At 44.4% G+C, this 27,290-nt stretch overlaps 8 protein-coding genes and 1 non-coding gene across 9 annotated transcripts; 6 read left to right on the top strand and 3 right to left on the bottom strand.

Annotated features, from left to right (window-relative positions):
- Positions 1 to 5,543: 5,543 nt before the first annotated feature.
- Positions 5,544 to 6,398, top strand: CLUP02_01782 (uncharacterized protein; the record flags this gene model as incomplete). The annotated part of the gene is made up of 4 exons (XM_049280819.1): positions 5,544 to 5,741; positions 5,803 to 5,839; positions 6,105 to 6,249; positions 6,365 to 6,398. The coding sequence occupies 4 exons, from the start codon at positions 5,544 to 5,546 to the stop codon at positions 6,396 to 6,398; spliced, it is 414 nt and encodes a 137-aa protein (XP_049136776.1).
- A 7,147-nt stretch (positions 6,399 to 13,545) lies between these two features.
- CLUP02_01781 (uncharacterized protein) lies at positions 13,546 to 13,899 on the top strand (the record flags this gene model as incomplete). The annotated part of the gene is made up of 1 exon (XM_049280818.1): positions 13,546 to 13,899. One exon carries the CDS (start codon positions 13,546 to 13,548, stop codon positions 13,897 to 13,899), a length of 354 nt encoding a protein of 117 aa, XP_049136775.1.
- Positions 13,900 to 15,768: 1,869 nt separating this feature from the next.
- On the top strand, positions 15,769 to 17,324 carry CLUP02_01780 (uncharacterized protein; the record flags this gene model as incomplete). The annotated part of the gene is made up of 4 exons (XM_049280817.1): positions 15,769 to 15,787; positions 16,050 to 16,165; positions 16,253 to 16,632; positions 16,685 to 17,324. 4 exons carry the CDS (start codon positions 15,769 to 15,771, stop codon positions 17,322 to 17,324), a joined length of 1,155 nt encoding a protein of 384 aa, XP_049136774.1.
- Positions 17,325 to 17,455: 131 nt separating this feature from the next.
- CLUP02_01779 (FAD dependent oxidoreductase) lies at positions 17,456 to 18,929 on the bottom strand (the record flags this gene model as incomplete). The annotated part of the gene is made up of 4 exons (XM_049280816.1): positions 17,456 to 17,937; positions 17,992 to 18,541; positions 18,600 to 18,819; positions 18,874 to 18,929. 4 exons carry the CDS (start codon positions 18,927 to 18,929, stop codon positions 17,456 to 17,458), a joined length of 1,308 nt encoding a protein of 435 aa, XP_049136773.1.
- Positions 18,930 to 19,757: 828 nt separating this feature from the next.
- Positions 19,758 to 22,192, top strand: CLUP02_01778 (OPT family small oligopeptide transporter; the record flags this gene model as incomplete). Its single annotated transcript, XM_049280815.1, has 3 exons — positions 19,758 to 20,610; positions 20,662 to 21,923; positions 21,995 to 22,192. 3 exons carry the CDS (start codon positions 19,758 to 19,760, stop codon positions 22,190 to 22,192), a joined length of 2,313 nt encoding a protein of 770 aa, XP_049136772.1.
- Positions 22,193 to 22,454: 262 nt separating this feature from the next.
- Positions 22,455 to 24,153, bottom strand: CLUP02_01777 (uncharacterized protein; the record flags this gene model as incomplete). The annotated part of the gene is made up of 2 exons (XM_049280814.1): positions 22,455 to 23,778; positions 23,873 to 24,153. The coding sequence occupies 2 exons, from the start codon at positions 24,151 to 24,153 to the stop codon at positions 22,455 to 22,457; spliced, it is 1,605 nt and encodes a 534-aa protein (XP_049136771.1).
- Positions 24,154 to 24,832: 679 nt separating this feature from the next.
- On the bottom strand, positions 24,833 to 25,192 carry CLUP02_01776 (uncharacterized protein; the record flags this gene model as incomplete). Its single annotated transcript, XM_049280813.1, has 1 exon — positions 24,833 to 25,192. The coding sequence occupies one exon, from the start codon at positions 25,190 to 25,192 to the stop codon at positions 24,833 to 24,835; it is 360 nt and encodes a 119-aa protein (XP_049136770.1).
- A 66-nt stretch (positions 25,193 to 25,258) lies between these two features.
- CLUP02_tRNA023 lies at positions 25,259 to 25,353 on the top strand. The gene has a single exon. It is a non-coding gene; the product is annotated as a tRNA-Ile (tRNA).
- A 366-nt stretch (positions 25,354 to 25,719) lies between these two features.
- Positions 25,720 to 26,730, top strand: CLUP02_01775 (uncharacterized protein; the record flags this gene model as incomplete). The annotated part of the gene is made up of 1 exon (XM_049280812.1): positions 25,720 to 26,730. The coding sequence occupies one exon, from the start codon at positions 25,720 to 25,722 to the stop codon at positions 26,728 to 26,730; it is 1,011 nt and encodes a 336-aa protein (XP_049136769.1).
- Positions 26,731 to 27,290: the final 560 nt, after the last annotated feature.

Below are 27,290 nucleotides of genomic sequence, written 5' to 3'. Positions count from 1 at the left end.
TAGCTAGGTTTTCGCTAGCTTATTAATTCGATCGATAAGCTCTTTAAGGATTTCTACTCGCGATTTACCCTCTATTATCTTAGCTATAGATACGAAAGAAATCGCTCGTAGCTTAGATAGGAGCTCTAGGTTCTTATTATAGGTCTCGAAGCGGCTTCGGATTGCGTTAATTATGCTAAGAAAGTCGTTTTGATCGAGATTACGCACTACTTTATAATAGTAATTAGAGGCTTTGTTTACGAGTACGATATTAATTACTAAATAGTACTAGTATTCTCTAATTCCGACTTTTTTGTAATAATCGTAAAATATCGTTAGGGTTTTTTATAAGACCTTATACTTCCCCCTAGAGTATAATTTCTCTTTTGAGAAGATCTTTTTAAGGTCTATGAACTACCTCGTATTTACCGCTAGATTTTCGGTATTTATATACGATCCCTGCGTCGCTACGTACTATTAGTAACTTCGGGTAGTCTACTTCCTTTTTTACTAGCCGATTAGTACCGAATTTCGTATTAGTAGCGGCGACGAGCTATAGATCGAAATAGGTAGAATTGTTAATTATTATACTTCTAGTACTATATTTTGCCTCTATATATCCTTTTACAACGATAGATTGCCGTTAGTAATTATAAAAAAGAAATCTGGGTCGTTTACCCTTTTTCTAAATTCGTTAAAGTAATTATACGCCCTATTAACTTGTGCTTAGGTCTATGTTACGAATTCCTCCTCTATAATCGTCGCTACTAGGATTTTATAAGGTTCTTACGATTATAATTGCGCTAGTAGTACCCCTCGCCTATAAAGAAATTTATTAACCGCTTTCGTAATTCCTAGGCTTGTGCTTACGAACTATTTGTCTAGCTAATAACTAAGGTCGTTTGCGATCTCGTAGAATAGGGGTTGCCCCTATAGCCCCTTTTTCTTATAGACCTTAGTTAAATAGATTAATACTACGTTAATTTGCTCGCCGTTAGGCTAATCCGCAATTCTATATATCCACGTCCCCTAATAGTCCGGGTTAATATTTACCTATTTATAAGGGATTAGGATTCTATTTAGGATCGGGTTTCGTCCTTTTTTTTTTTACCCTAACTTACTAAGGGTCGTGCTCTAGCTTATACCTATATTAGCGGTCGCTAGCGTGTTTAATTTTAATAAAGATATATCTAATCCGCGCGCTAGTTATAATAAATCCGTACTTTCGCTACCCGACGAATTTATTAGGGTCTAAGAGATTCCCGCTTCCTCTCGCTATCTCGCTACTACTCTCGTTTTTATTATTTTTAGCGATTACTACTACCCTTCTAGATTACTAACTATCGTACTTACTAAGATCCTCCTTTTCGTTTAATATAAAAGGGTAGGTTCTAATAGTTCTTTTTAATAATAGTAATAGTAGACGTTTATATTACCGTAATAAAATATAGTAATTAGTCTCGGGATCTTTATTAGTTACTAATTTCTCGAAATTAGTAATCTTACGCCGTGAGCTAATATAAAAAGAAGCCCTTTAGTAGCCCTTTAGAGGATTCTTTTCTTTTCCCTTAGATCCTCGTCTTTTTAGCCTTTTTTTAGGCTAATAATAATTCTAGCGGGAGGTCGTAGGACTACTTTAGGGTAGCTACCTTCTTCTTAGGTTAATCTCCGAGATCCGTAATACTCTTAACTCGATACTATTAGGACCTCTAAATCCCCTCCTCCCTCGTTAAACCGTCCCCTATACTATATTCCTAAGTAACACCCGGGGGGTAGTTAAGGGAGCTACGAGGAGGTCGTTTAGATCGCGGGCTTAAGGGCGTACTTATAAAATCCCTATAGTAATAGACTTTTCTATATACTATAGATCTCTTAGCTTAATAACTCCCATAGGGTTACCTTCGTCGCTAAGTAAAAATGTCTATATTTAGAGATCCCCTTTTTTAATTATATAGTACTCTTTTATACCGTATTATTAAGCCCGTTCGTCGCGCTAGTTAATTAAGTAAGTAGTCGTCGTATAGGGAATTCTTTCTACCGATTTAGCTAGTTAATTTCTAATTACGGGCCGGCTATAGAAAAGTTATTTAGTAAAAAGGCTGCTTAAGGCAATAGTAAAAAACTAATTACTTAAGCGGTTCCGTTAATTAACGTAGTTTAACGTAATAGACGTCGACCTCTCGTAAATAATAAAGGGCTACGATTACTCGATTCCGTGCGGTATTTAAGAATCGCCCCCTTTTTTATTTACTTTCGTAAGGTTAATTAGTACGAATCTCCTATCCCGTGCGGTATTAAGAGGTCGTCTCTTCTACGTAATAAGATACCTTACCGATCTACGATAGTAGAATTTAATTACTAATTAGTATTAGTATCCCTATTATAGGGTAGTTAGTTCGAACCGTAGTTAACGAAAAGATTAATTAAACTATATAAATATCTGCGTGGGTGTAAAAAGGAGGTTCTAACCGTAGGTTAGGCTAGCTACGATAATCGTAAATAGGGCCCCTAATTAGCCCCTGCGCAGTCGGCTATATGCCGCGGTCGAATTGGACTTCTAATCCGATACTTAGAAATGTATAACGCCCTCGGGATCGGATGGGGTAACAGTTTGCTAGCGTTCATCTCGGTCGCCCTCATCCCCATTCCTCTCGTCTTTTACATGTTCGGCGAGCGGATCAGAGGCAGATTTAAGCCTAGTCTGTAAAATTTCTGGAATTATTCGGGAAGATTATTTGTTACTTTTGAAGCATGGCGTAAGGGTTTAGCATTCTATGGCATACTAAAAGGTGCCATCCGACATGGGGTGATGATCATAAAGCATTAGACGCATATCTTATATGGTTGAGACACGTAATATACTGAGAGACTTTTTTTGGCAACTGGGTACATAAAATCGACTGCCCCGTAAATATTTGTGCTACCAAGCTCACAACTTAGGTGGTCGTGGCCGCTTTACCCGGACTGACTAGGAGCCACGGAAAAGATGATATAGCTTGGCGGTGGTGGTGCTAGTAGTCTCACAGTCCATGTGTAAGCGATTGTACTCATCAAAAGAACAAGCGCGCACCGTCAAAATTGGCCCTCAAGGTCAAGATCCTGGTCCGCATAGAGAGCCGAATGAAACGTGGTGCGCTACGCAAGAGCTACGATCAGTAACAAAGAAGTAGCGCATGCCATTTCACAGTCTTCGGGTATTGACGAGGAATAGACCGAAGAGAATCCAAATAGTTGGTGCTTGCCTCGATCGACGGCGTACAGATGGCGTCCCCGAAGCCGCATGCGGGTTAGGATTGCAGATACGCGGCAGTTTGCGGCGGCCACATCAGTCCAAGACACATCCGCCACCAAATGCGGCCAGCCCGATACATAGCAGCGACTCAACCGCACCGGTCCTCAAGTTGGGGGGTTCGGTTCAGGAAAAGTGACGCCCATCTCCTCTTTCTTCTTGATTTCTGATTCACGGTTTCCTATAAGTCGACCCACCCCCTTTTGGCCACCCCCCCCTTTTGGCCACCCCATTTCTCCATCCCAGCCACCGCATTAAAACCCTACCCACGATTTTCAAACCACCACAACAATTACAAAAATCGTCCAAATGCAATTCTTTTTTACATACTTATTTATCGATATATAATAGTCTTATATACTAAAAATAAAGTTATTCGGGCTCTTAAGGCTATTAAAAGAGGTCTCTTAGTTAATCGGGCCTCGATTAAGTTCGGAGTTCTAAAGTTAACTCTTCGTAACTATAAGAGAGGCTACTAAACGAGGGTAATAGTATTCGTAGACCTCTAGAGGCTTCTTTTATAGTAGGAAGACTAACTAGTCTAATAGGTTCGTATTTAGTATAATCTAGGCGTTATACTAACTTATAAATAGCTTATAAAATTCGCTAAGCGAGTTCTAAGATCTTAGGGGGATATAAATCCTCTTAAGAAGAGATAGATAGACGCTTTCTTAAGGAGGAACCTATTAATTAAGGTCTAAAGAAGTCGTACTATTGATTCGAGGTATTTAAATAGGGTTATTACTAATATAATTAAGTTATAGTTTAAATTACTTAATATACTAGAGATTAGCGATATTAAATAGGCTAATAAGTATAATATAAATAAGATTAGTATCCTAGAGGACAAGGGATTTAATAGCCTGGTTTTAAGCAAAGCAGAGACTATAATAATACGAAAAAAAGAGCCTAGTTCGCGTACTTAGGTATTTATTATTAAGTATATCTTTACTAATAGTTAAGCTATTAAACTACTAGTTATATATAAGGGAAAGTTAGTATAATAGCAGTAGTTTCTACTTAAACTTAACCCTTATACTAGTTAGGAGTTTATAATAATAAATAATAGCTAGACGACCGATAAGACTACCCTTAAGTAGTTAAAAATAGTATTCTTATTATAGACTAAGACCCCCCCCCTTAGGGGGCTTAGTATACTTAATAAGCCTTAACTATTAGTTCTAGATAGCTATAGGAGTTATATAATAATAGAATTTATATAGGAATGCTATAAAAACAACGTTTACTTACTATTTTTATTACTATATACTTCCTATATCCTCTAGCCGTTAGATATAGCTATCTTTAGACTTATTAAGTCTAAGTATAAGAAGGAGCTTAGTAAGGAGGATATAGTAGACAATTCTATTATTATTAGAAAGCGGTACTTCTTAAGCTATTATTAAAAAGCTCGTTTAGCTAGTCTAACGTTATTAAATATACGAAGTAAGTAGAAAGTAACTAAACTATATCCCCCTAATATAGCTAGACTACTTACTAATCTAATAGTCCTACTTAACCTAATTATACTAACTAAAAAGACCGTAAATGCTAGGCAAGTAACTAGTAATACTAAAAAAGCTATTAATTAAGTATTAGTAGCGTCTATTATTAACTAGTTAATACTTAAGAAGGCTAGCGAGCTTTGCGATTAGTTAAAGTTATTTATAGAGCTTAGTCTAGACTATAATACTTAATAACTACTATTTAAAAAGGTAAAAAAAGTATTTAGCGAGTAGGCCTACTATTTAGTAATATCTTAGTACTATATTCGAGTTTTAAAAGCTAAAGTTAACCGATTAAGGCCGCGGAAAAAGAAGAGTATATTAATAAACCTAAATACTAGGTTCGTAAATATCTGGGATATATAGAGAGCTTAGGAGGACTTTAGTAACCGTCTAGTTAGTCCTAGTCGACTCGCAGGGGTCGAATTACCTAGGGAGAATAATAACTATATTATTATAGTAGTAGAAGATAGTTAATTAATTAAGTATAGTTAGTGGCGATGTTTTGATACTATGTTTTGATGGGGTGGCCAAAAGGGGGGGGTGGCCAAAAGGGGGTGGGTCGACTTATTTTGACAAATACGCAAGCACTCGGGCGCGCGTGTGAGCCTGGAAACTTCACGACGCAGGGGTCTTTCTGGAATGCTATCGGATTCATGAAAACATATGTGTACGACTCTCTTTACACGGCCTATATCGAGCAAACAAAACCAACAGATATTGGCAGGTCCTTTACTTCGCTTCGTTTGGTCTCGACCACGGGCTTCAGTATGAGCAACACAACTATACCGTCAGGGGTGGTTGGGCCAGGAGCATTCTTGCCAAGTGATACGAGGCAGCCTTTAGTCATCGGTATTACATCAATGTTCATCGTATTGATTGCCATTTTTATGGCCATTCGGGTTTATATCAGGGGTTACCTCTTGAGAGGATGGCAACTCGACGACTCTGTGTTCATGTGGTCTTCGGTGAGTTCAAGGTTGCCCCGCTATGAAGTCCCCCAAATGACAACTAACACTATCATACAAGATGCTCGCGATTGTCCAAGGAGCCATGGTACTATGCAGTAAGTCAAACTCTGCTGGATTTTCACTATATTTCAGTCAGCAAATAGACTGATCCTGAATTTCTTCATCAGATGTAGTGTATGGTAGTCTTAGGCTGCACCTTTGGAGATCAACATTTGATCAGATACAGCAAAATCCTCGTGTAAGTCAACAGGACACATGATCTACAGTCGGCACCAAGCCTGCGAGACTTTGGCTGACGTCGGTCTTAGTACTTGGTTACAACAGTTCTTATGTACCAATTATCTTTTGGTTTCATTAAAGCAACGTTTTTACTTCAGTTCCGCCGAGCATTCGCTCTGCCTCACATAATATTGTTCTGCGACATCTTCCTGGGTATCATGTTCCTAGCACTCATAGGATTGCTCATCTTCGGCGGAATCGTTATGCGAGATTTTCTGAAGCCGGGGTATGTCCCTACGCCTAGGGAAAAGGCATACCTGATATTTAGCTACGTCAACACCGCCGTACATCTCTCGACGGATATCGTCATTTTCATACTGCCGCTGGCACTTGTGGGACAGATGCGCCTTGCAGCGATGCAAAAAGCTGGCCTAATCTCTAGTTTTAGGGTGGGAATCTTATAAGTAATATAACCTGCCTCTTCAAAGGTCGTCTTCCTAAACAAATTGCAGCACTAGCGCGATCTCCGTGCTGAGAATAGTCAGCCTATGTTAGTATCCCTATTATAGGGTAGTTAGTTCGAACCGTAGTTAACAAAGAGATTAATTAAACTATTTAAATATCTGCGTAGGTATAAAAAGGAGGTTCTAACCGTAGGTTAAGCTAGCTACGATAATCGTAAATAGGGCCCCTAATTAGCCCCTACGTAGTTAGCTATATGCCGCGGTTAAATTAGACTTCTAATCCGATACTAACTTTCTCTTTTTTTTATTAATTTAACCGCTATAGTTAGAGGTATAATTCGACCTCGGGCCCGTTTATTAGGTCGTCTCCTTTTCTCCTTTTTCTCTATTCTTTTCGTATAACCTATCCCTCTATTTATATAGTAACTTTTCCGCTACTTATAAATTACTCTAATCCCTTATTTAGTACTACTTTTATAAAAGCGTCTACGAGGTTATTTTTATTATTAATCTAACGGATCTTAAGTATCTCGCGCCTTTCGTACGATTACCTAAGGGCTATAATATCGATTATAAGCCTCTTTTCCTTCGTCGTTCTTAATTTAACGAGGTATTCGTATAGCGAGTAAGAATTAGTATAAATAACCGTTAGAATGGGTAGAAGGCTAATTCGATTAGTAATCTTCCTTAGCGTTATTAAATCGCGTAAGAGAGGTTAACGCCGTTAACTATACCGTAAACCTCCGACGCTAATATACTTCTTATTACCTACTTATTTTTAGTTAACGAGTAATAGATTATATTACCGTATATAGTAAATTCGCTCTCGCCTATACTCTCGTTAGCTAGGATAATAATATACCCTAATTACGAAGTAAGGTTATTATTATTTATAAATAACCTATTAACGAAGATATAAAGCTTATTAGTTATAAGGTCGATTAGGTAATAGACGAGACCTCGATCGAGATTCGTTTATTATTACTTAAGCTGCTTATTAAGTACCTCGACGTTTCGTTCGGTTAGATTTATAACTTATACTACCTTAATATAATTAAAAATTACCTCGGGCTAATAAATACTTATAATATATACCCCTCGCGCAAGCTTAGCCTTATACCGCTTTTTAATATTAGTTACGTTTAGGTCGACGAGGTTAATCTTCTCGCCCTACCCCTTTTATTAAAAAATAACGGTTTCCCCTTTAATTATAAGAATCCCGCCGTTAAATACTAGGGGGGTATTTATTATAAGGACCTCTTTTAGCTTTGCTACGAAGCCCGCTTTTTAAAGCTCCTTATCCTCCTTTTTTATAAAATTAATATTAGATAAGCCTAATATATCGTCGGTCTATATTCTAACGATCCTAAATTAGTCGCCTTCGTACTCCGCGATTAGTAAGTACGGGTTATACGTAAAGGTAACTATTAATAGTTAATTAATATAAAAATCGTAATAAGTAGCTTACTAATGGGTGCCCGATTCTATAAGCCTATATAGTAGCTTAAGTATTTTAATAATCGTGCTTTCTAGGTACTTACTAGCTATTTCCTTTAGTAGATAGGCTAGGATTTTCTTTATAAGCCCTGTGGCCGATTAGGTATATACCTAAGTAATATTACGGCTCTAAATCTCATATTCCTTCTTTTATAATAATACTATTAGTACTATTATTAATCGTTAGCTATAGCGCTATATAGTAAGCGATTATATAAGTAGCGTCGCCTTTTTAACGTTACCGTACCCCTAAATTACGTATCTAGACTTCTCATACGGTTAGGGTATTCCTTTTCTTTTAATTTTACGAACTATTCGCGATTTAAATATATAGAGGCTTATATACTTTTCTAAATTATAGAGGATAAATCGATAGACCCCTCGATCGCGCAGAGTATCTATTTTAATAAGATCTAATCCCTTATACGGCTTTTTAGTAATTATAATTACGCCTTCTTTACGTAGTTTAATTACTAGCTCGAAATCGGCTTTCTCTTTTACTATATAAAAAGTATTAATTACCTCGTTACTAATAATAAATTGCCGCGTTAGTACTTACCGTCGTAGTCTCTTATAACGTATTAGTGCCCTTTTAGTAATTTCCTTTTCCTCGTCGTTTATTAGTACTATTACGACGATTTTATTAAAGATAATTTCCTATGCCTCTACCGCGGGTTATATAGCTTCCCCTAGCTCTTCTTCTTCTTATAGGCTAAAAATCACCTTAATAAGATTTATATAATATAGTCTAACTACCGTAATTAATACTTCGAGTAGCTAGTTACGATCTCTCGCGACTATATAAGAACGCTCGTCGACGGAAATTAATTTATATAGCCCAGCCCATTATTAAGTAATTTCGCGCTATACTCGTATATCCGAATTTAGGGGCATATTTAAATTAACCCCTATATCGGGCCTATTACGTATAGTAATTACCTTATTAACTTACTTTTTTATACTTACCTCGCGCAGTACCCGTATTACTTTTTTAACTACTTAAGCTCGCTAGCTTACGTCTAGCGACGGTAGCAAGGCTAAGGTCGTTCTTAAATATACTCTAAATACTAAAAACGTCGGTATAAGCCCGTTAGGCCCTATAGTATCGTTATAGTATTTAAATACTATTTAGAAGCATTCGTCGTCGTTAGAATCGGGATTTTCCTCTTTAATAATTTTAAACGCTCTTTTTAACTACTAGTACGCCCTTTTTACCTTTTTAATACTATAGTACGCTTCGACGGGCACGACTTTTAACTATATACCGTAGGCCGTTATATTTTCCTTAAATTCTACTAACTTAAAACTAGTACTAGCGTCGGTTCTAATACCGTCTAGCGGTCCTTAGTATATATCGATCTAGCTTTTTTATAGAGCTACCTATACTATTTTTACTTATAGATCCCGTAGGAATTACCCTGCTTAGAATAATATAGCCTCGTCGATTATATATAGGACCGGTCGACTATTTAAGTAGAAAATATCGACGACGATTTCCTAATTAAAGTTAAGCTTATTACGCAATTTAAATTTAAATCTACGTAGGCTCTGCGCATTTATTTAGTATTAGTAATATACTTTCGTTAACTACTCTAGCGCCCCTATTTCGATATTATTATTACCTAAATACTTTAAGAGGTTATATAGCCTCGCGACCGATAGGTAGTTAAATCTTTAGTATAATTGTCTAAGCTTACTTTCCGTTAAGTAATTAATCGACTTCGTATTGTTAATAAGCCTTATAAACGCGTACCCCTATTATCGTTCGACTATTTCGAAGTACTTGCGGCTAGAGATTCTGTTCCTCGTATTATCGAATATAATACCTAGTCGATCTATATCTTTTAAATATAAGAGAAATAGGGTATTAATAGGTAGGATATAGAAAGTTATCGTTCCGAAGTACGTCTCTATTTCTACCGTACTTAGGGCGACGATTTCCTTACCTAGGCCGAAGCTAATCCTCGTAATACCTACTATCGACGTATTAAGCATTACTAGTACGATTTTCTATAGCGCTTAGAATTACCCTTTTCCTCTTATTAACTATTATAATACCCTAGTGTCTAGGATAATCTTATAGAAATTATCTAGGCCGTACCTTTTGTTCGCATAGAATGCTTATACGAGCTTAGTATTTAAGTAATCTAAGTAGTATAAAAAGGACCCCTCTAGCTACCCCTAGAATTACTTAGCACCCTATCTCTTTTCTTTAGATATTAAAAGAGTAGAATTCTGCGCTATTAGATTCGTTCTTTCGCCTATCTCCGTATCCGTTATCTAAGGGACCTTCCCTTACTATCCGTAAATAAAAGCCTACTTATTAAAGGCTTCTACTACCTTTTATTCGTTTAGCCTCGTATATCCTCCCGAGGCTAACGGGGCGAAGAAAGAGTAGTTAATATCGTCGACTTTATCGTAATTTAATTCGTTAGTATAGGGGGTAAGATCTTCCTTATTTTCCAAATCTTTTATAGGGTACGAGTGCTTTAGGCCGCTAAATTAGTTACTTTCGCTAGGTTCCGTGCCCCCGGATCTACCCTTATATATAACGAGGAATTAGTTAAATTAATAAGGGCTGGTTTTATTATTTACTACCCTCGATTTTCTATATTATTCGTACGATTTAGCACGCTCTTCCTCGGAGTAGTTACTTAACTAATATCTATCCTTTTTATAAATAAAACACTGCTTTTTCTATTACCCTGCTCGCGAGTTAAATCTTTACCTATTTAACGAATCTAGGATTCCCTACTAGCGATTACCGTACCTAGCTTCCTTTCCTTTCTTATTATACGTTCGGTCGACCTAATATTATTAATAAGGGCCGTCGTACGCCTAGAGGTAGGTTTAGCGTAGTATTTTTACTTTAATATTAAAACTAAATCTTAGCCTCGAATAGAGCGTCTCGTAGTCTTCGGGTACTTAGTATAGAGTTATTTTTGCCTCTAGAACGCGCTAGACTATAATATAGAAATATCCGACTTTCCGCTCGTTAGTCCCCTTATTTAGCTAGGTTTTCGCTAACTTATTAATTTAATTAATAAGCTCTTTAAGGATTTCTACTCGCGATTTACCCTCTATTATCCTAGTTATAGATATAAAAAAAATCGCTCATAGCTTAGATAGGAGCTCTAGGTTCTTATTATAAGTCTCGAAGCGGCTTCGGATTATATTAATTATACTAAGAAAGTCGTTTCGATCGAGATTACGCACCGCTTCGTAGTAATAATTAAAGGCTTTGCTTATGAGTATAATATTAACTACCGAATAGTACTAGTATTCCCTAATTCCGACTTTTTCGTAATAATCGTAAAATATCGTTAGGGTTTCTTATAAGACCTTATACTTCCCCCCAGAGTATAATTTCTCTTTTAAAAAGATCTTTTTAAAGTCTATAAACTACTTCGTATTCGCTATTAGATTTTTAGTATTTATATACGATCCCTGCGTCGCTACGTACTATTAGTAACTTCGGGTAGTCTACCTCCTTTCTTACTAGCCGATTAGTACCGAATTTCGTATTAGTAGCGGCAACGAGCTATAGATCGAAATAGGCAGAATTATTAATTATCGTACTTTTAGTACTATATTTTACCTCTATATATCCTTTTGCGACGATAGATTGCCGTTAGTAATTATAGGAAGGAAATCTAGGTCGTTTACCCTTTTTTTAAATTTATTAAAGCGATTATACGCCCTATTGACTTATACCTAGGTCTATATTACGAATTCCTCTTTTATAATCGTCGCTACTAGGATTTCGTAAGGTTCTCGCGATTATAATTACGCTAGTAATACCCCTCGCCTATAGAGGAATCTATTAACCGCTTTTACGATTCTTAAGCTTACGCTTACGAACTATTCGTCTAGCTAATAGCTAAGGTCGTCTATAATTTCGTAAAATAGGGGTTACCCTTATAGCCCCTTTTTCTTATAGACCTTAGTTAAATAGATTAATACTACGTTAATTTACTCGCCGTTAAGCTAATCCGCGATTCTATATATCCACGTCTCCTAATAATCCGAGTTAATATTTACTTACTTATAAGGGATAGGGATTCTATCTAGGATCGGGTTTTGCCCTCTCTTTCCTTACCCTAACTCGCTAAGGGTCGTGCCCTAGCTTATACCTATATTAGCGGTTATTAGCATATTTAACTTTAATAGGGATATATCTAATCCGCGCGCTAGTCGTAATAAATCCGTACTTTCGCTACCTAACGAATTTATTAGGGTTTAAAAAATTCCCGCTTCCTCTTACTATCTCGCTACTACTCTCGTTTTTACTATTTCTAACGATTACTACTATCTTTCTAGATCGCTAGCTATCGTACTTACTAAGATCCTCCTTTTTATCTAATATAAAAAGGTAGGTTCTAGCAATTCCTTTTAATAATAGTAGCGGCAGACGTTTATATTACTATAATAAGATATAGTAATTAGTCTCGGGATCTTTACTAGTTACCGATTTCTCGAAATTAGTAATCTTATACTATAAGCTAATATAAAAAAAAGCCCTTTAGCGGCCCTCTAAAGGATTCTTTTCTTTTTCTTTAGATCCTCGTTTTTTTAACCTTTTTTTAGGCTAATAATAACTCTAGTAAGAGGTCGTAAGACTACTTTAAGGTAGCCGCCTTCTTTTTAAGTTAATCTCCGAAATCTATAATACTCTTAACTCGATACTATTAGGACCTCTAAATTCCCTCCTCCCTCGTTAAACCGTCCCCTATATTATATTCCTAAGTAATACCCGGGGGGTAGTTAAGGGAGCTACGAGGAGGTCGTTTAAATCGCGGGCTTAAGGGCGTACTTATAAAATCCCCATAATAATAAACTTTTCTATATACCGTAAATCTCTTAGCTTAATAACTCCTATAAGGTTACCTTTATTGCTAAGTAAGAATATTTACGTTTAGAAATCCCCTTTTTCGATCGTATAGTGCTCTTTTATACCGTATTATTAAGCCTATTCGTCGCGCTAGTTAATTAGGTAAGTAGTTATCGTATAGGGAATTCCTTTTACCGATTTAGCTAGTTAATTTCTAATTACGGGCCGGCTGTAGAAAAGTTATTTAGTAAAAAGGCTACTTAAGGCGACGGTAAAAAACTAGTTACTTAAGCGGTTCCGTTAATTAACGTAGTTTAACGTAGTAAATATTAACCTCTTATAAGTAATAAAGGGCTACGATTACTCAATTCCGTACGGTATTTAAGAATTACCCCCTTTTTTGTCTACTTCTATAAGGTTAATTAGTACGAATCTCCTATCCCGTGCGGTATTAAGAGGTCGTTTTTTTTATATAGCGAGATACCTTACCGATCTATAATAATAGAATTTAATTACTAATTAGTATTAGTATCCCTATTATAGGGTAGTTAGCTCGAACCGTAGTTAATAAAAAGATTAATTAAACTATCTAGATATTTACGTAGGTATAAAAAGGAGGTTCTAACCGTAGGTTAGGCTAGCTACGATAATCGTAAATAGGGCCCCCAATTGGCCCCTGCGCAGTCGGCTGTATGCCGCGGTCGAATTGGACTTCTAATCCGACAGCCTGCCTCTTGCTACCAGCGGGATCGATGGGTTCTACCAAGCCGTGCCGCTCGTTCTCCTAAGTATGGCCGAGCCAACGTCTGCAGTCATTTGCGCATGTGTGCCGATTATGCGGCCCTTGTTAGCATGCTCGGGAACTTCCAGGTATGGCAGCCAAGGATCGCGAAGACCTCTCTCAGGAGCAACCAACGAATCGACCGGACAAAGACGTCAGACACCGAGTGCGCCTCCTCAATCGCCCACCAGCACGACAAGTCAATCCGTAACGCAAATGACATACAAATCGACTATTACAGGGAGTATAGATGGAGATTTGGAAGGATACACTTCAAGCCAACAGGCCAGGGGTAGCATCAATACATTGAACCCACTGTCCATGCACCCATCATCTCCCACCAAAACGGCACAATTTCCATGAGGAATTGAAGTTTCTTCACCTTTACAGCAGTTAGAACTCCTTGATTGATTGCGGCGTCTAAGTTCATAAAAAGGCATCAGCACATGGGTTTATGTTCACATTACGATAACGAGAGGCAACAAACTGTCAAATGAAGATACTCCCGAGGGGAGGGGGGGGGGGGGGGGACACGCCAAAAGCCTCCGGAATGAAAGCCACTCAGATTATCTTGTTGGTCTTTGAACATTTGGCCGTGGAAAACACACGAGAATGGCAGCACCCACTTGAGCGTGCCGTGTAGGGAATCCTGGCAACCCCTTAGAGCGGATATGATTCTTGTCTCCCACCTTGCGAGTCAAGGAAACCAGGTGCTAACGTTTCGTGGTTCACCTGATAAGTCGGAACCCCCAACCAATGACTTGAAGTGAGTTAAGGAAACAAACTTCAACCCCTAGCAGCGGCACAGACATGTTACGGGGCTTCAATGGGAGATTAGGAAAATATAGCAACCGATCACCAGGTGTTAGGTGCGCTATTGGCCTACATCCGAGAATGGAGGCAATGCTAAGTTGCGCTTGTCGTACGTGTACTCCGAAGGCTGATGGCTAGGACTTTTGGCAGTGAATACACAATTGCCTCTCAAATCATGATATCTTTCGATGAGAAATAGTAGATCTAGGATTTAGAAATCGTAGTAGGGAGATGATTGCTGGATCTCAATACCAAGACCACGTTGTCTGAGTTACTTGAGATAACTAGGAAATCAGTACGAGGGAGTCAACCACATTAGCATCAATGGTAGTATCCTCTGAACCACATACTGAGCTTCAAAAGATCGCATACAATCTAACTCAATGACGCCTCATAATCCGAATAGAAGCATAAGAATCTATGGCTCTATCTTTCTGGATGTATTTCAGGAAAAGGTCTCCTGCTATGGGCATCCGAACAATACCTGTCGATCAGTGCATTTCCAGACTCTTACAGGGTTGGCTGTAGAGCCTTGAGCCCCATATAACTTGAGCCGACCACTGGCAGAACCTCCAAATAGTGAGCAATATTTCTTTTTCGAATATCCAACCCTGACACCCCCTAGTCTCTTTGGTTGTCCGTAGAACGGTGGATGCTGAACAAGGGAGACGAGCTCAATGTCAAAAGGGGGAGAATGACTGCCCCCGGACAGTATCAGGGCAGTAAGGGGGCGAGGAAATCCCCAGGTGTTGCGAAGTGAACTGCGGACCACTCAGAGAAGGTGAGAAACCAAGTCAGAATGTGAATTGCATCCGGACGAAAATTGTGGTGTCACGGTCCTCGATTCCAAGTCCTCAAACCCGAAAAGAGGGTCTTGAGCAATGGCAAAGCACACACCTGTCAAATGTCACTTCTCCTGTCAAGTTTTCAGGAGGGGTATAACTAGGTTAAACCTCGAATCTCAGACAACATATTGCTTATTTTCTTCCCCAATGCATCACAAACAGCCGGTTGGGCGGGTACGCTCGAGACTACATGGATTCCGCTTGGCAGGTTGTCCACTCAAAGCTCGCGAAAGATGCCCTGTGAAAAAAAGAAGGACTTCTGCTGGGAGTGCACACTCTGCGAGAGCATTCAGGTTTGCTTGTCAATTTGATGTCAGCACGGAGCCTCCCCCGTGGCCTGCACCACGCCGCCCGGTGGAGTGACACAAGTTTCCAAGGGATGGCCAAGACCCCAGCATACCATTCCACAGGAATAAAACAGCCCAAATTCCCGGATACTGAGTTTTGGTCCTGCCGTGGCTTGTGCTTCTCTACTATTCTTGACCTCCCTTTTCCACCAGTAAACTCTTTGTGATCGGCCTTGAAGGCGTGGTCGTCATTGGGTGTGTCGATGGCCTCTTCCGAGCCCAGGTACATGGCCGAGCCGCCGGATGGTCAAGGACGATTCGATGCGGGCACTATTACAGCCGGGGCGTTGATATTGGGTGGAACGCTGACTTCGCTATCCATCATATTTGTCGGTCTGCGAGCCTTCACAAGGTTATCCCTGGTGAAAAGAGGCCTTGGTCCCGATGACTGTGAGTATTCTCCTAACATATATTTGTGAACTCTATTCTAATGAGCCCTTATCCAGATCTCATCGCCGTCTCGCTAGTTTTGGCCATAATCTTCTATGGACTATCCGTCAAATGTGAGACTATTCCGACCACTTCCTATGGAGGGCGCCCCTAATTCCAGAAGTGTGCGAGCTCGGCGTGGGCACTCATCTTTGGCAAGTCGAGCGAGCTGAATATTCACCTTCATTCCTGCTTGTAAGTTACAACCCTCTCTTGAGGTTGTCAGATGAACTTCAGCATTTGTTCTTTCCACGGACGCACCCGACTGACAAAACGATCTAGCACAGCATCATTGCGATAGCCGTCTACTCATTAAGTGTAACTACTGCGAAGTTGTCACTCCTCGTTCTGTACTTGCGTCTATCACCCGAAAGGTGGTTCAGAATTGTTACAATGACCCTGATTGGCTTCGCCTCTTCGTACGCACTGGCATACCTCTTTCTCATCGTCCTCAGCTGCAGGCCAATCCAGGCTTCATGGGATCTCTCGGCTAGAGAGGGAGCGATATGCATCGACAAAAACACCGTCTATTTGGTGCTCAGTGCTACCAACATCATCATGGATGTCGTGTGCCTTATTCTTCCTCTGAAGATCATCATCCCCCTGCAGATGGCAGCCCGACAAAAGCTGTCGTTGATTCTGCTATTTGCAACAGGGGGCTTGTAAGCGACTTCTCACGCGAAGGTGCACAATCGCATGCTGACGTCTCTGCAGTGTCTGTCTATGTGCCATCAGACGTACAATCCTCCTACCGCCGCTCTTCAAAAGTAAGGATTACACTTTTGACATTGACAGGCAGTTGAACTGGGCATCCATCGAAGTCAACGCTGGAATTGTGTGTGCCTCCGTCCCGGCACTCAAGCCTTTCTTCGTGCGCTATCTGCCAATGTTTGTGACTTCCCACGTCGCCGCACGCGGCTCCAAGACGAAGAAGACAATGCCAGATTATCAAAAGTACCAACGCTCAAATCCCTACTCTACCACAATTGAAGCCAACAAGAAGAGGCGCAACGTTCAGTCAGAGGCATACGAGCTGCGTTGGCGTGATGATTTGTCGCTATCATCGAATGACATGCCGAAAAATGGGTCAAGAGAAGATGTTGCGAGGCTTTGGTCCGGAAATGCTTTTCGCAAACAAAGCAGAAGTCGCTGCGAGAATACCATCGAGTCGAACCCAAGGGACCCAGATGATAGTGCCTCAATCCTTGTCGACCAGATACAGCCGGTGGGAGAACATGACTCAAAAGAAGACCCTCCGCAGAGAGTGGCGAGCATGAGCGGTATCAGAGTCACGACAGAGACACGGGTCGAGTATGAGGTACCATGGCCGGATCATCGCAGTCCCAGGGGATGATATTTTCACGCTGTTCTATTGTTTGTTGAGCGTACTTTGGACACGTGCGGATTTTATATTAGGAATACAGACTGCAAGCTGTCTTCGTGCCCCAAGTCTCCCAACTTCAAGGTAGAAGGTTTCCTCGCTCATCATGCAGCCTCCAGGTGCATCATATCTCTGAGGTCTTTCACCTCCGTGCCAGGTCTAGTAGCGACAGGCTTCGACTTTCTATTGCCATACTTCCATTCCTCTTTTAGTCCCCTTTCTTTGCCCTCCAAGGCATCTGCAATGTAGTCGCCGATGATGGGAAACATCTTGAAAGCATGACCAGAGTCTCCAGTCGCCAGAAGTAGCGATGGATGTTTCGGGTGATTGTCGATGAGCCAGTGAGAGTCCGGAGAGTCGGTGCACCAGCAGACTCGCGCACCTAACAGCGGTCGACCAGAGAACTGTGGCATGACTGTATCAATAAACTTCCTGATTGCTGTAGCTGCTTCATCGGGTATTCCGTCTTTGGGGTGTGCACTCGCGTATCGAGGAACTGAGTAGTGCTCTACCTTACCCGAGGGATCGGTGTACGTGCCGATTCGGTACTGGTAACCTGGGGATCCGTCACAGATCTTCATCCACTCTCCAAGCAATGTCAGTAAACAGATCCTTGTCTCTTATTGTCGTATAAACCTACTGGTTTCTGTGTCTGGTTCGAATGTGAAGCCCAGCTCAAAGTTGTCCACGACGGGAATCCCCTTCCACTGGGCAACCTCCTCATCATTCAGCTCGATATGAGCCAAAGACCAGCACTTTGTCCACATCTCCTGTGACAACTCAGGTAGAACTTCAGGTGATGCAGCCCCTGTACAGAGGATATACCTGTCCCCACGCACAACATCGCCGGACGCAACCTTGATCCCGTCAAGCTTGCCCGAAGTATCGAGGCTCAGCCCAGTCATCGTGCCATTAGGTCCTGATATGAATTCAACACCCATATCCTGTGCTGCTTTACCCCATTTCTCTAAAGACTTCTTGGCATGGGCCCAGCCACCTTGGCTGTTCCAAAGGCCCTTCCAGTTTTCGATACCGTCTGCATCACGGAGCTGCGGAACGTGTGTGGCAATTTGCTCTTTGCCCGCCACCAGCTCGAGACTGTCAGCCTGTCCAGCCTTCTTGAGATTCTCATACGACTCTTTGAGGTGTTTCTCTGCTAGTGGGTCCCCTAGAGTTGTCACGATGCGTCCCTATGAGGTTATCAGGGGCTGAAATATGCGATAATGATTGTGGGAAACGTCGACCAACCGTCTCATGAAAGATTCCTTCCCATTCTAAACCTCTCCAAGCATTGAGTGCCTCAAGCGCTAGTTCAGTGTACAGCGGCTCATCATATTCCGTTCTGATGATCTTGTTCAGGTCATACCCTGCAGAATCGAGACTTGGTATGGGATGACGATCGAGACACCTGATATTGTTGTAGCCACGCTTGGCAAGATGATATGCGGTGCTGATGCCAAAGGTGCCACTGATAAGGTCTGATCAGTAATGCCCAGATTTGGTATGGTTATGTTAGACTCACGCGCCCAGAATGACAATGCTCGAGGTCTTTGAAAGAGGCGGGGTATTGACGGTCATGGCTGACGAATGATTACCATTATCTTTGTGCAAGGGAGCAGACTTTGAATACAAACTATCACTCCTTCAAAGATGAAATATGTCTGAGAGAGTTTCCGTATCTCGGTGAGATATGTAGTCCTCAAGTCGGTACAAACACGCCGAGACTACATGAACTCTATGAAAGAGGATCGACTTGGTCAAAACATGGGCATCTAATTGGCCCATTGTTTTACCCCTCGTCCTGCACAGTTACTAACTAGGCCATTATTGGGGCGCCAGTCCGCTAGAGCGCACGTCCAAACAGGTGATCTCAGGGGTCTCTGCCGGCTTGGACCTTCCCTTCCGCCTCACCATGTCCATCTTGGACATCCTCCCCCGCCTCATCAACCTCGGAGATGTAACATCGGAACCCTGAAAATGTCAACAAGCTTTTACGACTCCGCATTACTCGTGCATTTTACCATCTCTCAACGACAACAGTGTCTAGAAACGAGCCACTGATCCCGTTGCAGCAGCACAGGCCAGATAGCTTGGACCTTCCACAGTATTGTCTCCCCTGCTCCGCTGTAGGTAGTGTACCATGGGGAAACACCAGCGTAAAGCCTATCTTGACTGCGGGGTCTGAAGATCGGGTCAAGATGGACTGAGTGCAACGAATGGGTCCACCAGTTCCAAGGAAGGTCGATATCGAGTAGTTCGTTCCGGATGAGGTTTATACTCGGCTCGACGGCAAATAGTATATAACGACTTATGTAAAGTTTTCGTTCCACATCAGTAGCATCGATCAGACCAGTTCAACGATCCACTCGTTTATATCAACATACTCCGGCCCAAGATTCGGCCACCATGTCTGGCACAACAGACCAGCACGGCGAAAAGACGGCCATGGCCTCTCCAGGGCCGCAGTTGCATCCCGACAAGGAGGCTCGCGATGCCGAAAACCTAGACAAGGCGATGGCCTACGCCATTGACGAGATTGAGGAGCACTTTGACATCGAGTCCGACAACTCGCCGTACCCCGAAGTCCGCGCTAACGTGCCTAACACGGATGACCCGTCCATGCCCGTCAACACGCTCCGCATGTGGGTTCTCGGCGTCCTCTTCACCATGGTCGGCTCCGGCATCAACCAGTTCTTCTCTATGAGGTACCCAGGCGTCACCATCTCATCTTTGGTGGCACAACTCATCGCCTACCCCGTCGGATGCGCCGCGGCCCGTATCCTGCCAGTGAAGAAGGTGCGAGTCTTCGGCCGCTGGGACCTGGTGATCAATCCGGACCACTACTTCAACATCAAGGAGCACGCGGTCATCACCATCATGTCCAACCTATCTTTCGGACCTTCGTGGGCTACTGACATCATTCAAGCGCAGAAGGCGTCGGCGTTCTACGGGCTCGACACACCGGTCGCGTACCAATTCCTGCTAGGCCTCTCGATGCAGCTGTTCGGTCTTGGTATGGCTGGACTGGCGTATCGCTTCATCGTAGAGCCTCCTCACATGATCTGGCCATCGACACTGGCCAACGCTGCGCTGTTTCAGACACTTCATGGCCGGGCGAACCCTTTAGCAGACGGTTGGAGGATCACAAGATATCGGTTCTTTCTTTATGTCTTTGTCGGGGGGTTCTTCTGGTACTGGCTTCCGGGGTATCTGTTTACTGGTCTGAGCACCTTTGCATTTGTCTGCTGGGCTGCTCCGAGTAAGTCGAATACCTGTATGATGTTTATTCAGTTCCACTGACAAGGCACAGACAACGTTGTAGTCAACAATCTATTCGGCATGTCGACGGGCCTAGCCTATCTACCCATTACCTTTGACTGGTCTCAGATCGCCTATAACGGATCGCCTTTGGTCGTTCCGTTCTGGGCGCAAGCTAATGTCTTTGCTGGATGGGTCATCCTCTTTGCTCTCGTAACACCGATTCTATACTACACCAATACGTGGTATACCGCATTCCTCCCCTTCTCAGGCGCAGATACCTACGACAATACTGGCAAGATCTACAATGCTACCCGCGTAGTAGGCAAAGATGGCAATTTTATCGTGGAGGAGTACGAGAAATACAGCCCCCTCTTCATGCCCGTCACCTTCGCACTCAGCTATGGCATATCGTTTGCGACAATGACCTGCGTGCCGACGTACATCTTCATTAATTACTACAAAGACATCATCGGCGCATTTAAACCGAGCAGGAAGAAGGATATCCACACCCGCCTGATCGAGAGATACCCAGACACACCATGGTGGTGGTACGGCATCATGACGGCCGCCGTGCTGGTGTTGACAATCATCGTGCAAGAGGTCTACAAAACCCAAATGCCTGTCTGGGGCGTTTTCGTGGCCTTTGGATTAGCTCTGATCTACCTGATCCCGACCGGCAGCGTCTACGCCGTCGCAAACCTCAACAGTAACGTACTCACGGTCCTGGGCGAAATCATCTCGGGATACGCCATACCGGGAAAGCCTATCGTCATGCTTATTTTCAAGTTCTACGCCTACACGGGTCTAAGCCAGGCCATGATCTTCTCCTCGGACATGAAGCTCGGCCTGTACATGAAGATTCCCCGGAGAACGCTGTTTGTAGCCCAATTGGCGGCTTGTATCACGGGCTCTCTCACGCAGAATGCCGTTCTCTTGTGGATGCTGAACCATGTCAAGGACATTTGCCACGAAACTCAGCCCAATGGCTACACCTGCCCGCAAGGACGGGTTAACTTCTCTTCGAGCATCGTTTGGGGTGCCATCGGCCCAGCACGGCTATACAGCGTTGGCAAGATATATTCTGGTCTGTTGCATCTCTTCTGGATTGGGGCACTGTTACCCGTGGTGACGTTCTTCCTCAAGAAGAGATTCCCAGAAAATAAGTTCCTGAGATACCTTCACTGGCCTCTCTTCTTTGCAGGAACGGGCAACGTTCCTCCCGCCACAGGGATCAACTACACCTCGGCTTTTGTCGTCTCCTTCATCTTTAATAAGTGGCTCAAGGGCAAATTTCCTCAATGGTGGGCAAAGGTGAGTTCAAATGCAACGACTTGCATCCCGAATTTAGGTGACTAGTTCTCATACTGACTCGGTAACGACAGTACAACTACGTCCTATCTGCCGCTCTCGACTCTGGCCTAGCCATATCCGCCATCGTCATCTTCTTTGCTCTCGTTTTCCCCGGTGTCCAGCTAAGCTGGTGGGGTAATAATGTTCAGCGTTCGACCATCGACGGCCAAGGCGTTCCCTTGAAGGCTGTGCCGTCAAATGGCACATTTGGCCCAGCAACCTGGTCTTAGCCAGGTAATTTTCTGATATCCATCATCCGTCTGAATGATTCCCTGTAACTTTCTGGCACTGATAAGCCATGATTCCCAATAGCAAAACCAAACCAGGTACAAATACTACTACTAATGAACGCATTGCGCCAAATCCAAAACGCTCGCATGTCGCCGTTACTCGTAAGCATAATACATCACAGAAACTGGGGTGTACCTCCGCATGAAAGACCGTGAGGACTGCTTTGCAGGTTCGAAGGCAATACCGCCCGAGCTACACAGCTCAAGCCAGACTAATATTATGGCAGAATGGTGCCACGAATCGAGCCCAGTCGTTAAAAGCCTTGGGGCTGGGGGATAGCTGCCGATCCGACGACAAGAACGATGCCGCCTCGCGTTGTTTCCAGACCTTTTCAATCACGGAACGGGTCCGAGTGACATTGCAGAGCGAATCTGCCAACTTGTCGAGAACATAGAGTACAAATGGACGTGCGTAGCGGGGTGAGGTTCTGTCCTCGACATCTCCCTCGGCCCATTCAAGCTCCTCTGTGGGATCGAGTTGGCAGGCTGCCATGAAGAGCGGCCATGTGAGCCCAGCTTTGACATCCGCCTCGAGCAACACCGCGACGAGACGCAAAATCTTCTTCACGTTCTGCCGAATCACAAGCGTCGCGGGAGTTGAGTCGTTGAGAGCAGAGTGAAGGTAGAGCTCTACCGTCAACCGCTTCAACTCGACAGTATTCCTAATGATTTCGTCTGCGCTATCGCTCTTCAGATGCGACTGCTGGAGCAGACAAGTCAACCTGATCCGCTGGCGCTCAAGATCCTGCCAGCAGTCCTCCGCCGTCGAAGATGACATGCGATGGTACTTGAAGCTGAGCTCCGTAATCTCGCCAATGATACTGACCAGCTGCGGCGAGCAGCCCATCCAGAGATCAAGCCCCTCGTCCTCCTGCGCGGACCAAAAGTCGTTACCGAAAATGGGCTCCTCGCCGCACGCAGTTCGTCCCATGACGTCGTAAAAGGCAAAATACCGCTCGGTGAACTTGATGATTCGCTCCCACGGACTCTGCTGCCGCGCCGCCATCTTGGCGGCGTCCGAAGTCATGCCTTGGCGTCTGAACCTGATGAGGTCTCGGGCCCCGCGCAGATGCGTGACCCAGCGCTTGTCGCACTCTGCAATGATTTCGAGCTGGCAGAGCAGCATCATCAGGACGAGGATCTCCGAGTTGGCTGCGATGTCGATGGACGACTTATTTTCGAGGGTTAAGCGCAGCGATCGGATGACTTTGGCTGAGTAGCTTAGAGCTACCGGCTGATATGTGCAGTCTGATCTTGCTCTGTGTGAAGCGGCGAGGCCCAGGAGGGCGTGCATGAGGGCTGGCGAGGCGGATGAGACGGCGAAGGGGAAGATGAGTGCGGAAAAAGGAGATTCGCCTGAAGCACATGGGACTGTCATGGGACAGATTCGATCCAGGTAGTACGATAACAAATGTGATTCGGCCTGGCTGTCGAGTTGGACGTATCTCACCGGCCGGTTGATACAGCCCAAGTTCTTTCTCAGTGTAAGAGCTGCTGATTTGCGCTCATCCGTAGAGCTGTCATCACTGGAGGACGACGAAGACTCTTCCCTCTCAAAGTCGGTGATGAAGGAGTTCAAGAAACGGTAAACCAAATGAGTGAACGTGGGTAGGGAGACACCAGTAGTTGTCCAGGGTGGAAGGCGGCGTCGCGGATTTCTTCTTGTTATTGCCGCCCGTTCCAGATTTCGACCACACGCCAGCCCTCCCAAAGGCGCGACCAACGTAGTCCGTTTCCCATTTCAGGACCTGGGCGTAGACGCAGTCGGCGTAGCCACGGGAAGTACAGGGCCCACAGTGAGGTTTCGCCTCGTCGCACCGGATCTTGTGTAGACGGCAGCGGTGACAGCCGCGGTGGCTTCGTCTAGATACCTGCTTGGAGGGATCTCGTCTGCGCGGCATTTTTGCCAGAGACTGTAGGAGACTGTGAAGATGTCTCGACAAGTCTAATATGAGCTAAAAAAGAATACAGCAAGATGCCGGTGCTAGCAGTATTGAATAGTGGATTTGGGAGATGGGGCGTGACATGGAACTGCAGGAGAGGATTCCGGGGGACGGATGGGGAGGCCGGGGATGTGAGGGGCCTAGTTGTCGAGTGATGGAGCAAATCGTCGGCTGACTAAACCCCGTTCTTGGAGCCTGACTCCGACTTTTTGATCATCGCCAACATTTGGGTCTCCTAGATAGAGTTCACTGGGATGGCTGGTTCGCTAGTTGAAGGTTTGGGCCAGGGGGGAAGCGCCCCGATCCCCAAGTGTTGGATGCTCATTCTGGGAACTGCCAATCTTGGGTTGACTTGATGTTTGACCATTCACCTCAGACAAAAGCCAAAAGATTAGAGTTGAGCTATTGCTCTACCTTGTTCTCAAGAATTACGCAACTCAATGCGGAGTGGCACTAGATTGCTACTAGCTATCTGACTCGTTGTAAGAGATACGCGTCCTCGGACTATGAGAGCTGGTGCAAGGCACTAGAGATCAGAGCGGTCAAAAAGGCGTTGATGATGTAGGTTACCATGAGCAAAGAGGAGTGCACATCAAACGTCGAGTTTACCGAACGTGTGAAGCCTAACTTGTCATATTCAGCCTGTGATCTGAATGAACATTCGACCAAGTTCTCTTCTCTGCGCAGTCTTGACGTTGGCAGCGTCGTCCGATATAAAACATTCTGAGGGGTAATGCCGGCTCATGTGGGCAGCTTTGAGTTTAGAGCACTTCGCGACAAAGCTTCTCAAAGCGGGATGATATCGGACAACTGAAAATAGGACGGCGTGGGCCGTATCAAAGAAGATGGCGATCACCCTCTGATATTGAATCAAAGGGAGCTTCTCCATGTAGGGCGGCTTGGGCGAGCCAGGGACTTCTGAAGCTCTTTTCTGGGCCTCTATTCGTACAAGGAGGGGTTGTGAGAGTCCTTGAGGGGCCATCGCGGGGACGGCCATGACTCAGGGATCCACGCGCGCCCTTCAAGAGTACTGAGCACGTCCAATCATTCAACAATTACAACTGGTCGGTTAGCTCAGTTGGTTAGAGCGTGGTACTAATATTTCACTTGAAATGTTGTGTAATGCCAAGGCCGGGAGTTCAAGCCTCCCACTGATCACTTCTTTTGCAGTTTTGACCTAGAGTTGCAGCTGTCTATTTAAATGTGACGAGAAAGCTCTTTTTTTCCCTAGTTGGGTGAAGATTCACGCGTTGACGTGGAATTAGATGGCCTGAGCCCTTTCTCGTGTTCAGATACATATAATGCTTATGCCGATTAATCGAGGCTCCTTCTAATATGCCTAAATCGGAGTGCGATAAAGATAAGCGTCATGCAGCATGTCACCCCAGCTTCAATTAGAAGTCAGGGTCTCTCTAAAGCTCCCCCAAGCTTCAAAAACGCTAAGCCTCAACTGATATTTATCTTGTCATACACGTCTCCCTAGATCTCGCCCAATTCCCCTCGACACAAAACAATGCCGCCGAGATGACAACCCCGCGCCCTTGGACACCTCCCCTCCTCCTCCGCATCCGCTTCACAACCTCCCTCCCAGACCTCGACCTCGACATCCCCTCCCCTTCCCAAACAACAGTCGCCGCCCTCAAGCACCTCATCCGCGGCCGCCTCGCACAACCCGACTCCCAGCGCCGCCTCCGCTTCATCCACCAGGGCAAGATCCTCCCCGACGCCTCGGCCCTCAGCTCCGTCTTGCGCCCGCTGCCCCCTCCTCCTCCCCCGTCATCCTCGAACCCGACGTCGACGCCGTCCACACCCGGCGCAAGCAGCGGCTTCGATGATCCCAAGGGCAAAGGCAAGGCCAAGGCCAACGAGACGGCGCTGCCGCAGAGGGTCTACGTGAACTGCAGCATCGGCGACAGTCTCACCGACGAAGAACTCGCCGCCGAAGCCGAGGCAGCTCTACGCGCGCCATCGGAGCGGGGTGCGACGACGCCTTCCGGGGCAGGAGACGGGCAGCATGGCGGTCACGGTCACGGTCACGACGGTGTCGCATACGGCTCCCAAGCCGCCCACCATCAGCAGCAGCGCCCGACGCCAAGGGGCTTCGACAGGCTCCTCAACGCAGGCTTTACGGCGGCCGAAGTAAACCAGCTGCGCCTCCAGTTTCGCGACATACGCGCGACGCAGTATACCCCCGACACCATGCCCAGCCCGGACACGATGCGCTCGCTCGAGGACACTTGGATAGATACCAACGCCGGCGGCGCGTTGCCCGGCAGCGGGACAGGCGCAGGAGGGGACGGAGCCGACGGAGGAGCGGGTGGCGGCGGCGGTGATGATGCGTTTGGGGTCATGAGCGGTATACTCGACGTCCTCATCGAGGGTCTTATTGTAGGCTTCTTCTGGCCATTGGGGTGTCTGGGGTGGCTCTCGCGGGAGGAAAATATGCTCTCTGGCCGGTGGCATGACTTTATCGGGTTCGGTGTGACATTGAGTATCATCATTGGCGTCATCAGGGCCTTCTCGGGCGATCGATAGGGCGAGGCCGCTGTTGGCTTCCAAGTCCTCGTGGACTCATTTTGGGGAGGGGATATGCTTCCGGGTGATTGGTACGATTACGTTACGTTCGGTGTGGCATGGTGTTGCACTGTTTGGTGTTGACACGATGGCTTTCTCGGGCGATTAGTAGAGCAATTGCGGTTTTTTCTGTTACGGGGTTTTGGCGTTGGGATAACGTGGATGCTTATTGATTACACATAGGTAACGGCGTTTTATTCGTAATTATACCACGCATCAGGCAAGGATGGCTAGGGAGCATAGTATGAATCACATAGATAGAGACAGCGAACAGAAGGGGGCCATTATCTGCTTCATTGGTGGCCATGGAGAAAGCGACTTTTTAAGGGCCGAAACTCCGAATCCGCACACACAAAGATTCTACATGCGTGGTATAAAACCTCGAATAACCATCAAACGCCATGATGTCCCCTGGGGCTACCTAATAAAAGCAAAAAAGTACAACGGGCTAGAAAAGAGGGAGCAAAAGGGCTATCTGACAATTGCTAGCATGACAGTATTCCTGCCAGCATCTGAAGACA

The sequence above is a fragment of the Colletotrichum lupini genome, chromosome 1 (assembly GCF_023278565.1).
Source record: "Colletotrichum lupini chromosome 1, complete sequence".
Classification (NCBI taxonomy): domain Eukaryota; kingdom Fungi; phylum Ascomycota; class Sordariomycetes; order Glomerellales; family Glomerellaceae; genus Colletotrichum; species Colletotrichum lupini.
This window is presented reverse-complemented; position numbering and strand designations above follow the sequence as displayed.